The 15,419-nt window shown below is 35.6% G+C and overlaps 1 protein-coding gene across 4 annotated transcripts in view; it reads right to left on the bottom strand.

Moving 5' to 3' along the window:
* The window catches only part of blnk (B cell linker), a 206,046-nt gene that overhangs the window by 171,662 nt on the left and 18,965 nt on the right, over window positions 1–15,419 (bottom strand). For 3 of the 4 annotated variants that reach the window (XM_039770706.1, XM_039770696.1, XM_039770714.1), the window contains exon 2: window positions 12,419–12,481. The exons of the other annotated variant lie outside the window; for it this stretch is intronic. In XM_039770706.1, the coding sequence (XP_039626640.1) occupies window positions 12,419–12,481 (63 nt within the window). The remainder of the gene's footprint in view (window positions 1–12,418; window positions 12,482–15,419) is intronic. 4 annotated transcript variants of the gene reach the window in all.

Raw genomic sequence — 15,419 nt, 5'->3', positions numbered from 1 at the left:
ATAAATAAATAAATGTATTTATTTATTTTCCAAAAGACAGCTGTAATACTGCATGTTCTCATACTTGCATAACTGCATTACATTTGTAGAATAAAAATACTGCTTCAGGTAAAGGTAAAAGTTAATGTTTTTCATATAGTCTATATACAGGATTACTATTTTAGAACTGCAGTATCTATTAATCCATTTCCAACCTATTTGCTCAAAAAAGGTTCAGTGGAGCCTACCCTGTTATTGCTAAGCACAATGAAGGAACCTGTCATGCATGCACTGTCTGTCCCTAAAGTGCGCTCTCATTCACACACCCACGCCGGTCCAATGTGAAGTCAGCAGGTAATTTGAGCTGCATGTCTTTTGGTGTTGGTTTGAAAACCCCAGTACAATACTTGGAAGAATAAAATATGCTATTACAAAGAGAACATTAAAAACCTATACAGAGACAATTAAGATATATGAGGCACAGGGATAACTGAAATTAAAATTTTAGAAACATACAAAAGTAAAATCTCAAGACCCATACATATCCAATAATGTGGTTTCCAGTAAATAGTGATTTAGTTTTGGAACTATATATTACCAAGAGGCATGGTGGTTCAGCTAAGACTCTAAATCTTGTTGCTTCTGATTAGGACATGCAAATAGGAATTTAACTGTGATGCGTACACACAACAAGAATGTCCCTTTAAACTGGCCAGTTATTGAGTGAATGTTGTGTGTATGCCCTGGGATGGTCCCTGGTTTGCATTTGAGTTTTCAGTCATTTTTTTTTTGTACCGTGTAATGGATTAAGTAGATTCAGAATGTGCAACTAGGTAGTCACAGCCATTTAGGTTCATATTCTTGCCGCCCAGATATCCATATCCAATATATGGATCCAATATATGTATGAATGGATATAGTAATGAAATAAATGTTTCATTTATAGAACTGTTGTAGACAAAACCCAAAAACCACAATACATCTCAAGTGCACTGGAGGCCTTATCATTCAATTAAAGTAACCTTTTTTGCATAGTAATTTTCTACAGAAGCACTATATATGAAGTGGGGTAAGATGCCGTAGTAGTTAGCACTCCTACTTCACAGCTCCAGTGTCGTCAGTCAGTTAATATCAAATAGTGTTTTTTGTACCGAGGTTGTTAATTCTCCCTGTGTCATTATGAGTTTATACCTGGTACTCCACTTTTTTCCCCCAACCCTAAATTGGCTCAGTGTGCATAAGTATCTTTAGACTGGAAGTGTATTCAAGGTTGGTTCCTCTCTTGTGCTTCATGCTACTCAGACAAAGCTTGCGAGGAGAGGAGTGGAGGTGGCAGAAAATTAGGCAAAGGAGAGAGAAGAAACAAAAGAAAAGAGAAAGAGGGGACTGAGCATTTGTGGGGGATTTGTTTCGCTGTGTGCAGTGCTGTAAAGGCAAAAAAGGAGAAAAAATAAAAGCGTGTGTGCTTTTTGGACTTGTGTGTCACTGTGTCTGTCTGTGTCAGGGCTGAACTTACACTATATATATATATATATATATATATATATATATATATATATATATATATATATATATATATATATATATATATATTGTTCTACAGAGATATTTTGGGTCCACAGCTTATCTTAACAGCAGCAGGCATAGTAATGAAACTCTGCTGGAACAGGATGCTGGCCTGTTTAAGGAGCGCACAGATATACGTAACTGTCATTCATGTAACCATTAGGACAGCTGAATCAGTATATCTTCAGAATATGAGATGAAACCACACTCCATTCTTAGCATATACATAGCCAAAGCCAATAAGACAAGAACAAAAATGTATGTAATACAGAGCAGAACTAAATGAGGGATCACAAAATTAGGAGGTTAGTATTTTGAATATGAAACATAAATGATCACTTTACAGTTAAGAATCTCCTACTCAGAAATATCCAGAGAGGTCTAGAAAGTAGGTTCTTCAAAGAAGACTATCTATCTAACATTTGTTTGTTTTCTGTCTCTCTAAAATGTGTTTGCTATCTATCTATCTAAAACGTGTTTGCTTTCTATCTGTCTATCTAAAATGTGTTTGTTTATATACCTTTTCATGTATGTGGCCAGACCTAAATGTTTCCTGCTTGCACATCTTACAAGCCACCTATATACATTTAAATTCCTGATGATCCAATTACTTGAATTTAGCCAGATTGTTCACATTGTTCTTGCTGTTTAGATGATTCAATAATCACTGTCTTTGGATTTCTCTGTGTTTTGCATTTTCAGTAATATCATTATTGTTTAGTGCATCATTTCAATGAATACATCAGACCTGTACATTTGCCAAATTGAATCACTGTTCTTTGTAAATGATACAACAATGACCATATTAGTTTATAAATGTAACATGAATCATATCTTTGTGTGAGAGTGAGTTATGATGATTATGGTAGTTTGCCCTATCAATCTCCCAGTGCTCTCGTGGTCCAAATGTAGTCTGTTGCATGGTACTGTATGGCCACATCTTTTCTAAAAGATATCCCAATACCTCAGAAATCTCTTTGAATCTAACCTGCATCAAGATCTGAGCCACATGCTTCAATTCGTGTTCTCAGTCTTACATGGAATACAGTTTGAAACAGGCAGTTCTGAAGAACATCGTATCAGTTCATTTTTACTCTGACTTCTGCCATTTACTCCAAGGTGGAAATAATCTCTCATTATATCAATAAGCACCTCATTACACCAGATAGGCAACATTATAAATGAGACTCACTACTATTGATGCAACAAGTAAAGCAATCACTCTAATGACTGGGTCCCTTATAATTTTAACATTTCTGGAAATGGTGGTTTGTTGCAACTCCTTTTTCCTGGATACCACTCCAAAAATCAAAATTGTGGAATTGATGAGCTTAGTCACTGTATGCCTCCTGCTGTATGCCTACTGTATGGTGACTCTCATATTCCTTAATGTCTGGAATGAAATCTCCTGCCATGCAATTTATGGGATGCACACTCTCTACTCAAATGAAATTTGCTGTAATTCTGAAGTTATTTTGAGGTGCTGGAGAAGGTGACACTTCTGGGAAATGTAGTGAATTTGCATATCCAACAAATGTTGAAATTTGCTCCAACTTAAAATTTTTTGGGAGGAAAAATTGTGGAATTAGATTTTCAATTATAGAATGTAGTTGTTTTTTTACTGTGAAAAACACTTAATTCCTCTATGTTGCCTATAGCACCTTCCCACATTGCTGGGTATGATGCTGTACATACTTCTGTCTATTGCAATATACATTTTTAGAAGCCAATTTTCTGCCATGCAATTAGCACCTCTCATATACACATGGTGCATATACATGAACCATCATTCATTTCTACTATTATGTACACTTAAGTCAGCCTCATCCTTTGTTGGTGTAATGCCTCTTACTTTTGTGAATTAAATACTGTGAACTTAAGTATGACCATCCTTTACAAAGCTCTCATGACTAAGTATATATGTACAGTAGTCCTGTCTACACTGTGGCTTGCTGAATTTTCCTTAGGTAAGCAGTGTTGTCTTTAGGTATGCGTTCACTTTTCAGACCATTGCAGATGCTAACAGTGCCCAAGAAAGAAACTCAACTTATATTTCTTAAACTTGTAACAAATGTCACCAATGAAGCCTGTTGCACTTCTGTACCAACCATGGTTGAGGTAAAAGGATCGAAAAAAGGCCAATATACTCACTGTACCTTGTCCTTTCTACCCCTACAAGAAACCCCTTGATAATGTACAAAAAATGAAACAAGAAAGCTAATTACAGTTTCAACTGTTGTAGTAAAATTAAGAAGGTACATAACACAAAATACATCTCTCTATTATAAAAAAAAATCTTGAGAGATGAGACGTGATTTTCTTAGAGAGACACTTATACGTCCCACGAGACGAGTCTACACCCAGGGCCGGAAATAAAGGACAAAGAGTAGATGACAAAGTAGAATGTCGTAAAGAATTCAAAAATGTTTGCGCGGTACACATGCAGACCAGGTTAGAGATAATGGAAGTATGAAAATTCGAAAGTCTCAAAAAAGGATAGTAAAGATCGCAATAGCACAAACAAATGGAAATTATTCCTTGGTGAAATAACAGAACAGTGAAAAGAGATCAAATTTATTGTTAGGATTTAAACTTTAAGTCAGAGAGTTGTAGATTGTCTAATTCGTGTTGATAGCAAGAATTAAAAGATTCTAAAAATGCTGGCACGGTATGAAGTCCCGTGAGACAGAGACTTTTAATATTAGATTCTTTCAAGTCACGCCCTACTTACAACTATTTTCAAACAAAACCACGGTCATCTAACCTCAGTCTTGTGAATGCTTTTGTCAGACACACTTCCTGCATTCTCAGCACAAGGACAATAATTTTATACGTTCTAGATGACACGTCAACGACTAAGCAAAGAAGAAAGAGTATGGACAAATATTTGAAAAAGTCATTTTATTTATTAGAGAGAAAGAAACAATATTCACTCACAGGCAATTATATGTTGCATTGTCACGATGCAAGTCCAAACACGGAATCAAAAGTAAATGTGATCTTGAAGAAAAATTAATTCCAAATATTGTTTTTACTAAAGTTTTAAAGTAAAAGTGAAAGTAATGCATATGTAACAATTCCCATGAAAATAACAATCTCTTAAATTGTATATTTGTATATCCGGTTAATCAAACCCGGGGGTGGGTCAGCGAAGCGAGCAGTGGGCAGAGCCCCCTAGAATAATCCCTACACAGTCCACAAAACATTTAACACTACTCGCAGTATGTTACTTGATGAAGTTTTACAGTAAACCTACAGAAACAGTCAGTTCAGTCAAAACAAGTCCAGTTTAGAAATTAACTCATGTAAACATGATGTTTAAAAGGGTCAGCAAACTTGATGAAAGCATCTTTACCCAGCATTATCCCTTACATTAAAAGCTAATACTGTCTTACTGGTTTTTATGCTGGGCTGCTCCCATTCACCACAGTCTAGAAAGGGTCCTTCTCCTGCTACGCCAGCTGCACACTGAATATGCTGCCTGAGATTGTCAACTTTCCCACTATAAACCTCTCCAAACGATGTATCTGCCTGTATTTTGTCGGCTGGGGAACTTGTTGCTTAATGCATCTGTCAGTATCTTTCTATTTGAACAAATATGTTTCTGAAGCAAGTCTTTGTATCCATCTTTCATTTTTCTTCTTGTTGCTTTATAATCCTTTTAAAAGGCTTCCAGTAGCACCAAAAGTGGTGTCCGTGGCAACTCATAACATGTGCCCCAGAGCAATCCCATTAATGGGATATCATAAAGGGGTGCCAAAACTTTCCCATATATCAGAACAGTGAAACAAAACAACAGCACAGGTAACAGAAAAAATACACTGTGTGGGTTACAAACTGTCTGAGAAGCAGACTAACTGAAATTGTCTGAAGGGAGTCCAAGTCTTGAGGTAGTGTGTAATTTAAAATTCATTTAATAATGTTGTCAAATTTCAATATTTGATCATCATAAATGCCTAATTTATATAAGGAGTTTAAATTATTTGAATTAATGTCTTGTTTCGCCTTCTCAAGCAATTCACTCAGAAAAATAAAATTCAGATAACCTCATGAAATGTAAATGAATTCAAAGGTGACAGCTATAATAAACAAACATTAATATTATGAAACCCTGTTTAATCCTCACTTTAATTAACATCAAGCAGACTTGGTATGATTTTGCTGTATATGTACCAAGATATTCGATGCGCAATAAGACAAATAATAAACTTGGTCAATTGAAGGCAAAAGACAAGGTTCTTTGATAGAAGAAGAGTAACCAATTTTTGGTGAGCTTTTGCAGCAGTAGAAATTATCTGACTGAAATAGAGTATCAATCAATCAAGACCATGTGCAGCCCAATTAAACTGCTTTGGAAAATGAATAATTGAATGATTTGCAAAGCAATTTGCCTTTTTGTATAAACCTAACTCATTAATCAACAGATTGTTCTAAGCAGTGGCTTCCCTAATGATATTGAAATGCACATTTGGTGACCAGCAGTCAATTTGTTTGTATGCTTAGTGAATCTTTTGTGATGATGACATCAAAACACAACTTGAGTATTTTAATCTTTTTATTTAATTTTTAAAGTTGGCATGGCTCAATTCCTTTTTAATGGTGCTGTGTACTAAGGTAAAATCAGCTGTGTTTGACATCTTATAATAGAAGAGTAAAATATTTCTTTTAAAAATTAAATAGAAACTAGGGGACTTACCCCCTACTCACTTTGCTCGCCAACCCCCCTTGCCTGAGCTACACGCCAGCCACTTTGCGTCTCTGCCGCTCGTGTTGTGAAGAGGGGGGCTGAACGCACCCCAAGGAGACACGGTCATTCCTCTGAAATCCCCTCTTAAACGGTGATACAATGGGAAACAAATATAGTTTGTTTTTTTACCTCCTCTTTGCTCGATCAGCTGCTGGATTGCTGCTGCTGCCGTACCACGTGATCTGCATTGCGTGTGGTGGTTCGAATTTTTAGAAGCCTGTACAGCAGCTGTCTTTGTGTCATCTACTCTGTCTTTGATTTCCAACCCTCGAGCATGGTTAAATCAGTTGGCACAAATTCTTGTCTCGTGGGACATGAGTTCTAATATTTTTTAGTTTATAATTAAAAAAAAGGAATTAGAATCTGAAAAAGTTCAATAAATTCTGAAAAGAATGATAACAAACATATACTGTATATGTAGGTTTTAAAATAAGCCTGATTTAAAACGTGACAAAAAATGTGACATACAAACGCCACATAAAATCATTGCACTTTTAGGCTTAGGATTTTATATATACTGTATATAGAGTAGATAGAAATAAAACTTAATGGTCCATATATTTACAGTTAGATTATAGAGGGGGACCTGAACCATCATTGTGAGTTTCTTCCAGAAGAATTATCATTATTTATTCATCCAGTTGAAGTTCATTTTGCATTTAGAAAGTAACATTTTAGACTCTGCAGAAATTTCTTACCAAACATGTAGACATTTTTTTTTCTTTGCTTGCCGGCTTTTCTCCAAAGAATCAAAATATTTTCTATTACTATTGCTACATTACTTGAGTGTGCACTCTTATGAGCTAAAATGTACGAACATAAAAGTAAGAGCCACATGATCTGAATATTGCAGTTTCATAAATGTGTAAATAATCCATCCATCCGTTTTCTGAAAATGCATATTTCAATTAGAGGAAACGAAAGACAAGAATCATCTTTGGATGAGATGCTTGTTCAGTGTAGGCCAGCATCACATATGTCCTCACGCTGGATCAAATTAGAGACAATTATACTAAAGATATCTTTGGGGTGTGAAAAGAAAACATAGAACCTGAAGAAAGTCTGTGTAGAAAAACTACACACAGATATATGTAAAGTTGTGAATCAAGCTAATGTCCCTGCAGGTCGACAGAGCTATATTCTGCTGCTCATTGATCATACAGTATCAGTCTTCATAATATAAAGACAATCCAGAAGTTGTTATTTCTTATAATAATAGTACATTTCCTGTGATATGATACATATTGTATAAGAATTTTTAAAATAATACTGTATACATTTGCATTTAGTTTATATCTTTTGTAGTTTTATGCATGTATCAGCCACAGATTTAAATTACTTTGTATTAGTATATGTGACAATACTTTAAATTGTTTGTAATTATGGGTTTGCTGAAACATAACTTGCCTGTAAGATAAACATATTTGTTAATTTTTATATTCATGCTAGTATTCTAAACTGAAACCCCTGTACTGTACATATATAGTTATTAATGTACACTGTTTTCTGGCTCATTCTTATGTCATCCCCAAATATCACTTGTTTATTACAACTCCAAGGATCAATATTTTCTTTAGAAACACAAAAGAGACCCATAGAAATGTGAAGATTATGTTATTATGTATGATTTTATATTTTGCCATCAATATGTCTTGTACACTTTGTTTAAACTCTCATTTCAATTGGCCATTTTATCCATATCTTTTGACAACTGAATTTATGTCTTGGCCTTGTCACTGTCTCTGTTGAGATGGAGCATTCTCCTCATGTATGTGCACATTTTTTCTAGCTCTTCTGATACTTTCCAAAGATCTGTAGGTTAGGATGCCTGGCTACTACTTTATCACTGTATGCATATGTGTGAATGCCCTGCAAATCACTGGAGCAGCATCATTGATTGTGCTGTGTACCCTAATGCTGCCACAATAGATTCCATATCAATGATACCCTGATTCTGAAGAAGTCGATTCAAAAAATGAATAGATGAACTTAGTTCTTTCCAAGTCCTTTCACCAATGCAGATATCTGGTGTTCATTATTCCCTTAAGGATTCTTTCTTTGCAGCAATCTTATTTCAAAATATTGCAATTATTAAATGATAATATTGAATGATGTTCTTAGTCTGTACAGTAATCTATTTTCCTAATATCTTTTTCAAATATAAGGTTCAGTGTTGTCCCCAGCAATATCAGGCATAAGACAAGTACCAACTTTGGCCAAGCCTCAGTCCATCACAGAGCCCAGACACATATCCACTCATACTGGGCAAATTTTGAAAAGGCAGATTAACTTAGCAAGTAAATATGTTTTACTACAAACCCATATATTTGACAGTTTGCACATGAAGTTAAAAATGTATTTATTATTACATCTTATACGTATGGTATTAGTATATGATGGGTAAGTTCCAGATGTAATTGTGTTTATCATGTGCTCTATACAGATGAAGGATTTAATAAACTTTATTCAGAAGCACAGCTAGTAGTAGAATACCTTGTGTTTCTAAGCTTTATACTCTGCAGATGCAGTTATCGGGTTAAATTAAGCAGCACCTCCCTTTAACATAATACAAGAAAGATAAGTTTGCAGAGTTGGCATATGCTCAACCAGACTTTCTGTGTTCTTAAGATAACCTACAGGGACTCGAGCAAAAATTTAAGAATGTCAAAGAATAGAAGCTGAATGTGAGTACAAAGGCAAGAACACACTGCATTCAATATTTTACTGTTTCTTTCACGGAGATAAGTGAAAGTGTGGTAATTGCAGACTTGTGGAGCAGGTATAGTAAGTGCAACTAATTGGAAAGAACATATCATAACCTAATTTTCTACATTTTGGAACAGTTATTTTTACATTTCCCACTATTAAAAAAGTTTTCTGTCATGTCCATATTATTCATCCCTTCCACACCGCTCGTCCAATTGTTACTCCTACTGTGCCCATCCTCTCTCTGTACCACCCCATGATGCTCTCAGTGCTGCTAACTTGCCCTTCAATGCAGTTGATTATAATGGAAAGGCAGAAAAGCAAATTATCTATTTTTAAGAATGTAGAATTTTAGATCGCAAGAGAAACACAGTGACAAGAGTTGATAATGAACGTCGAAAAAAAGAAAATGAGCAAAAAAGAGCTGCATGTAATAAATATAAGAACAAAGGGAATCGTCCAATAAATGAGAAGGAGAAAAATATCCCAAACAATATGTGACCAGAAATGCAAAACAATTAATGTTTATAAAATTTAAGTTAGAGAATAAAGTCCATCCATTATCCAACCCACTATATCCTAACTACAGGGTCACGGGGGTCTGCTGGAGCCAATCCCAGCCAACACAGGGCGCAAGGCAGGAAACAAACCCCGGGCACGGTGCCAGCCCACTGCAGGGCACGCGCACACACACACCCACACACCAAGCACACACTAGGGACAATTTAGAATCACCAATGCACCTAACCTGCATGTCTTTGGACTGTGGGAGGAAACAGGAGTACCCGGAGGAAACCCACGCAGACACGGGGAGAACGTGCAAACTTCAAGCAGGGAGGACCCAGGAAGTGAACCTGGGTCTGCTAACTGCAAAGCAGAAGTGCTGGAGAATAAAGTAATTAATAATATTATTTCTGATGAGGTGTTAATGTAATTCAATTTTTTATTTACTTTTTATTATGTTTTACTTTTTTACTTCTATTTTTGTACTTTTTACTACATTTTATTATTCATTGGTATTTAAAATAGACAGCTGTAGTTAAATACTCCAAAACCGATTTTCTATTTATAATAACTAAGGACCAAACCAACATCCTCCTGTGCACTGCATACTATCTATATACCACTTCTTTAAATACAATCGCTTTCTCTAATGGAGGGGCACCCTGATGCCCTTCGAGCACCTGAACCACGTTATAGCACCTGGGGGTTGGCGAACGAAACAAGCAGGGGATGGAGACCCCTAGTTATATTTAAAGGCTATTTATTGGAGAAAAAAGTAATCAAAAATTAGCAAAACAGTTTTATTTTATTTACAGAGAGATAAATGCATGCTAAGGCTGTGTTTAAAGCTACTTCCTCAGAGGTTTAAAGATCCACTTTTGAATCCTAGCCTGCCTATGTGCAGTTTGTTTGTTCTCTTTGTGCTTCTGTGCAATTTTCTGCCTTTGTTTCCTACCACGTTCTACCACTTTACATTAGTCCTGCATGAAACAGTATGCTCTGTGATAAACCTATGACCCATTTTAGAGTTGGTTCCTGTTAGCCGGTTCAGAAAATGGGGGTTGAAGTGAACATGGATGTATAGCTTTAGAGAGCACATCCATTTTATCTCAGTATCTATAAAGCACTATCTCTGTTTGCACCATGTAGTTTGAGATGGTGGTGTGATGGTTAGCATTCTTTCTGTTCAAATACCAATGTACCTTTTTTTCCAATTTCCTGTGACTTAAAGAATTTATTTATTTTCTTTCCTATTTCTTTATATAATGATCATACAATATACTTCAAATCTGTTTCTGTTCTCGCAGCTTATCTTTTAACTAGCTGAAATACCCAGCTTTGCTCAGGCGGAAAATCAAGTTTTTTTTTAATCGTTTGAGAAAAATATCATAAAAAAAAAAAACAACTTTAAAAATAACAATAAATTAACAAACAATGAAAATTCACTAATGTGTTTGTGTTGCGGTCTTGTATGTATGTTATCATCCAGTTGACGCTCGGAACCAGCCAACTGTATTTAATTTCAGAAGCAACAGGGGCACACTCTTCCATAGGGGCACGGTGGTGCTCAAAATAAAGAATGCTGGCAGTCACTTCTCGTTCGCCCTCTGGTGGTGATTCCGAGTGTCAACTGGATGATAACATTCATACATCATCGCAAGATCACCCCCCACCCTACCCAGAAGGGGTGGGTGAGGATTGATTTCATCCTACAATATTTTAAGTTTACCAATGAGAAACATGTGTACCAAGTGTCATGAAAATCGCTCTAGCCATTTGGAAGTGATGCTGGAACATACATACATACATACATACACACATACATTGACATAATGAAACAGGATAAACTTTAAAAATCAATAGATGTTGATACTGTATCTGATCATATTCAGCTTTGATGGGAAAGCGTAAACCAATAGTAGTGATAAATGATAACTGTTGTACCTAAAATATGGTGATACATCAGATTATACAAGAAGAGTGACAACATTCCAAATATTTCATTCAAGAAAACAGTTGTAACTGACTCTTCATGGTACTCATATGCTATGAAAAAATCTTTAACAAAATATGTGGAATGAAAAACATCCTCCAGAATGCATCTGTATTGATCTGCATCCATTCAAAACCCTTTAGTCTAAACTGCTGTAAACCTTCAATTTGCATTTCATTATGTGACTGGTTTTAAATATAAATTATAGACAGAATAACTATTGCATGGGGCGGCACGGTGGTGCAGTGGGTAGCGCTGCTGTCTCGCAGTTAGGGGACCCGGGTTCGTTTCCCGGGTCCTCCCTGCGTGGAGTTTGCATGTTCTCCCCATGTTTGCATGGGTTTCTTCCGGGTACTCTGGGTTTCTCCCACAGTCCAAAGACATTCAGGTTAGGAGCATTAGCGATTCTAAATTGTCCCTAGTGTGTGCTTGGTGTGTGGGTGTATGTGTTTGTGTGCCCTGCAGTGGGCTGGCGCCCTACCCGGGGTTTGTTTCCTGCCTTGTGCCCTGTGTTGGCTGGGATTGGCTCTAGCAGACTCCAGTGACCCTGTAGTTAGGATAAAGCGGGTTGGATAATGGATGGAAAACTATTGCATGATTTTGGTCACTGTGGTGTTGTCATCAAAACTAATTAATTACACTGCGAAAATTCTTTGGAAGTAACTAAGTATTTTAGCCAGTTGTTTTTCTGGTTTAATAATAATAATAAGAAAATATATTCTATTAAACATTTGAGTAGTGTGATTTTTTTCTATGAATTGTAAGAACTGGCACTTAAATATCTACTTTAATCCAGTGATCTGGCATGAGTTCTTTAAGAGCAAAGATCTAATACCACGAACTGAGAGTACTGTGTGAAAAAACATTGTCTGAGATCAAGTACAATCTCTCAGTAGTACAATGCTACAAAAAGTTTTTCTTACCAAAAACCTTTGGCCATTAATCTTCATCCTTTCCACTGTCAGTGCGCAGTCTTTCATTCCATTCTGTATTTGTTAGAAATAAATTTATTATACTATGTGGTAAATGGTAAAAATAAGGCAAACATTTTTAAAGTCTGAGCCAGTATATCTTTTCTATACACTATAAATTGCTTAGTTGTTTAAAAGGTAAAATCCCAAATTATCATTTAATAATCCTAAAGAAAACAAATTCAGGCAGTTCTCTCTGGGTTTATTCAGTTCATTAAACAAGCCAATTTGGCTGATACTCTGCCTTAACTAAGGGGCCCCATGGCAATTTACAACTGTAATAAAACTGTACACTAAGCTATTATTTTCTTTAACTATTATAACTGAACAACTTCTGCAATTGTTACCAGAGGAAATCAACAAAATGATTGCTTGGTTTGCATGGTGCTCAAATTTATAAAGCATTTCCAGAATTCTTTTTTTTTAATATATTATAAATTCTGTATGCAAAAGAAAGAGAAAACATAGATGGAATAGAATTAAGTAATACATTAGTCTAGTTTGTGAATAATTTATCTTCAGTATCCATTGCAAAGACAGAAAAAGAAATAAAGAACTTTGTTCAAATCATTCAATCTAAAAAAACAATGCCCCAGTTCAGTATATTCAGTAAATGTTTATGATTATGGGTAGAATAGCTGGTTAAATTATTTTGTGAATTATAATACTTGATAAATAAATAATATTTGTATTTTCCAGACGCCTAGTTAAATATAATGTGACAGTATGCTAAGTAACTGGAATTTTAGGATGTCATGTTTTTTTTATTCAAGTTTATTGTCCAAAGAGTGAACTTTGGTTCATCTGCAGATTTTTAACCAAGAAAGCAAGACATCACATTAAAGGCACAGCAAACCAGAACCTATCAAACAGTACAAATTAATGAAACATAATAGTGACCATAATGATCATGATATAATATCAGATAATACATACTACATATAAAAAAACCAACCAACATTAACACTCAACCAAAGTAATTGTCAAGAATGATAACTGTTGGGCAAACAAGATAATTCTGTAAGTTGTTTTTTGTCTTCAGAAAATGGAATATGTGACATGATGGAAACAATTGAAATTATGAATGTAGTGGACAAGTTCTGCCTGAAAGAATACACTCTGATTTCTGCAATGTTTGCTTATTAAAAAGGTCTGTTAGATTTGACTGTTGGGACCTTCTCATTTTACTACTCCATCTTATGATTTAATGTATCCTATTTTTGTTGCTAACATTTCCAGGCAAAGCCAGCAGAACATGAGGTAAGACAGACTGAGTACAAGATTTATATAAATCAGACGAAAGAAGTAAAGTTTTTAAAAAAAAAAAAATAAAAAAGGTACAGGTAGAGACACTCGTGTCCCTCTTTGCAAACTTCTCCTGTGCCTGGATTAAAAAAGACTCATCAGGACAATTAACAAATATAATGCTATGGTACAATCTGAGCAGGTCTGTCCATCTTACTGCCATCTTCAACCATGTTATTGACAGCAAATGCTTTCTATATGTGTTTTATTTGTTTATATATATATATATATATATATATATATATATATATAGAGAGAGAGAGAGAGAGAGAGAGAGAGAGAGAGAGAGCTTCTTTAAAATGTTACTTTTATCTCCAAAGGGTAATCTATCTATCTATCTATCTATCTATCTATCTATCTATCTATCTATCTATCTATCTATCTATCTATCTATCCATCCATCCCCAGGGGGAATTTATAAATAAACATGCACACACACACACTTTGGTTTAAACACACAACAGAATGACTATAAAGCAAGAAAATTTAAAGGAAAGAAATGTTCTGACATTGCTGTCACGGTCACAGTAAGGTATTATGCAGACATATTGGTGTTGGTATAAAGGAGCCCCAGTAGCGTTTTGTGATGCACATCTGCTGAATAATTCATTGGCTGAACATAATTAGTATTAGTGTATCAGAGAGAGAACGCGCAACATTGATCATAATGGCACTCAGTTTTGTTTTAGATCTCTCCTTCACTAGTACCTCCAAGGGGTCCAGAGTGTGTCCTATAATTGAGCTTACCTATTCAATTAGCTTGTTGATTCAGTGAGCCTCTCTTGAAGTGATGTTTCCAGTCCAGCACATCACAACCCAAAAAACTGCACTAGCCATCACAATGTCACTTTCCACAGGTATGCAGTCTCCTAAGGAAAAAGAGCCTGCTCTGCCCTTTCTTATATTGTTCCTCTGTGTTCCAAGTCCAGTACAGCCTGTCGTCAATGTGGACCACCTCTACACCCACTTGAATCGCAACAGGTCATTAAGGCTTTTAGGTATGGTGAAAGTTGCGGTGGGCTGGCGCCCTGCCCAGGGTTTGTTCCTGCCTTGCGCCCTGTGTTGGCAGGGATTGGCTCTAGCAGACCCCCGTGACCCTGTAGTTAGGATATAGCGGGTTGGATAATGGATGGATGGGTATGGTGAAAGTCATTAACCAGTTCCTTGGTTTTGCTGGTGTTAAGATGCAGAGAATTCTCTTAACTGCATTCATTATTTAATTTTTTGGCTAGTTCTGGCTCTATGGAAATTGTAGCAGGTCAATTAAGATTGTCATGTGTCATTGTACTACAGAGAAAATGTGTTTACTTTGTTTTATTTATTTTATTTTAATGTTTTAGCTTTGAGACTCTACATTTTTCTTTCAAACTGGGTTAATAAAGAGTTGAGAAAGAAGCTCTAAAGGAATAAAACTGTTGTATAAGGTGTATAACACTACTGTGAATTGTAAGGCTTATGAATTAATGAGAACAACCATTAAGAAGGATATTAGGGAAGTTAAAAGGTAGTTAGAGAGGAATATTGCAGATAAGCTGAAACATGACCCAAAGAGATTCTTTCAGTGTTTTAGTAGTAAATGAACAGTAAAGAAGGAAGTGGAATGTATTGGACATAATTCAGAGGAATTAAAATATATAGACAGTGAAAT

This window comes from Polypterus senegalus, chromosome 1, assembly GCF_016835505.1.
Source record: "Polypterus senegalus isolate Bchr_013 chromosome 1, ASM1683550v1, whole genome shotgun sequence".
Classification (NCBI taxonomy): Eukaryota; Metazoa; Chordata; class Cladistia; order Polypteriformes; family Polypteridae; genus Polypterus; species Polypterus senegalus.
This window is presented reverse-complemented; position numbering and strand designations above follow the sequence as displayed.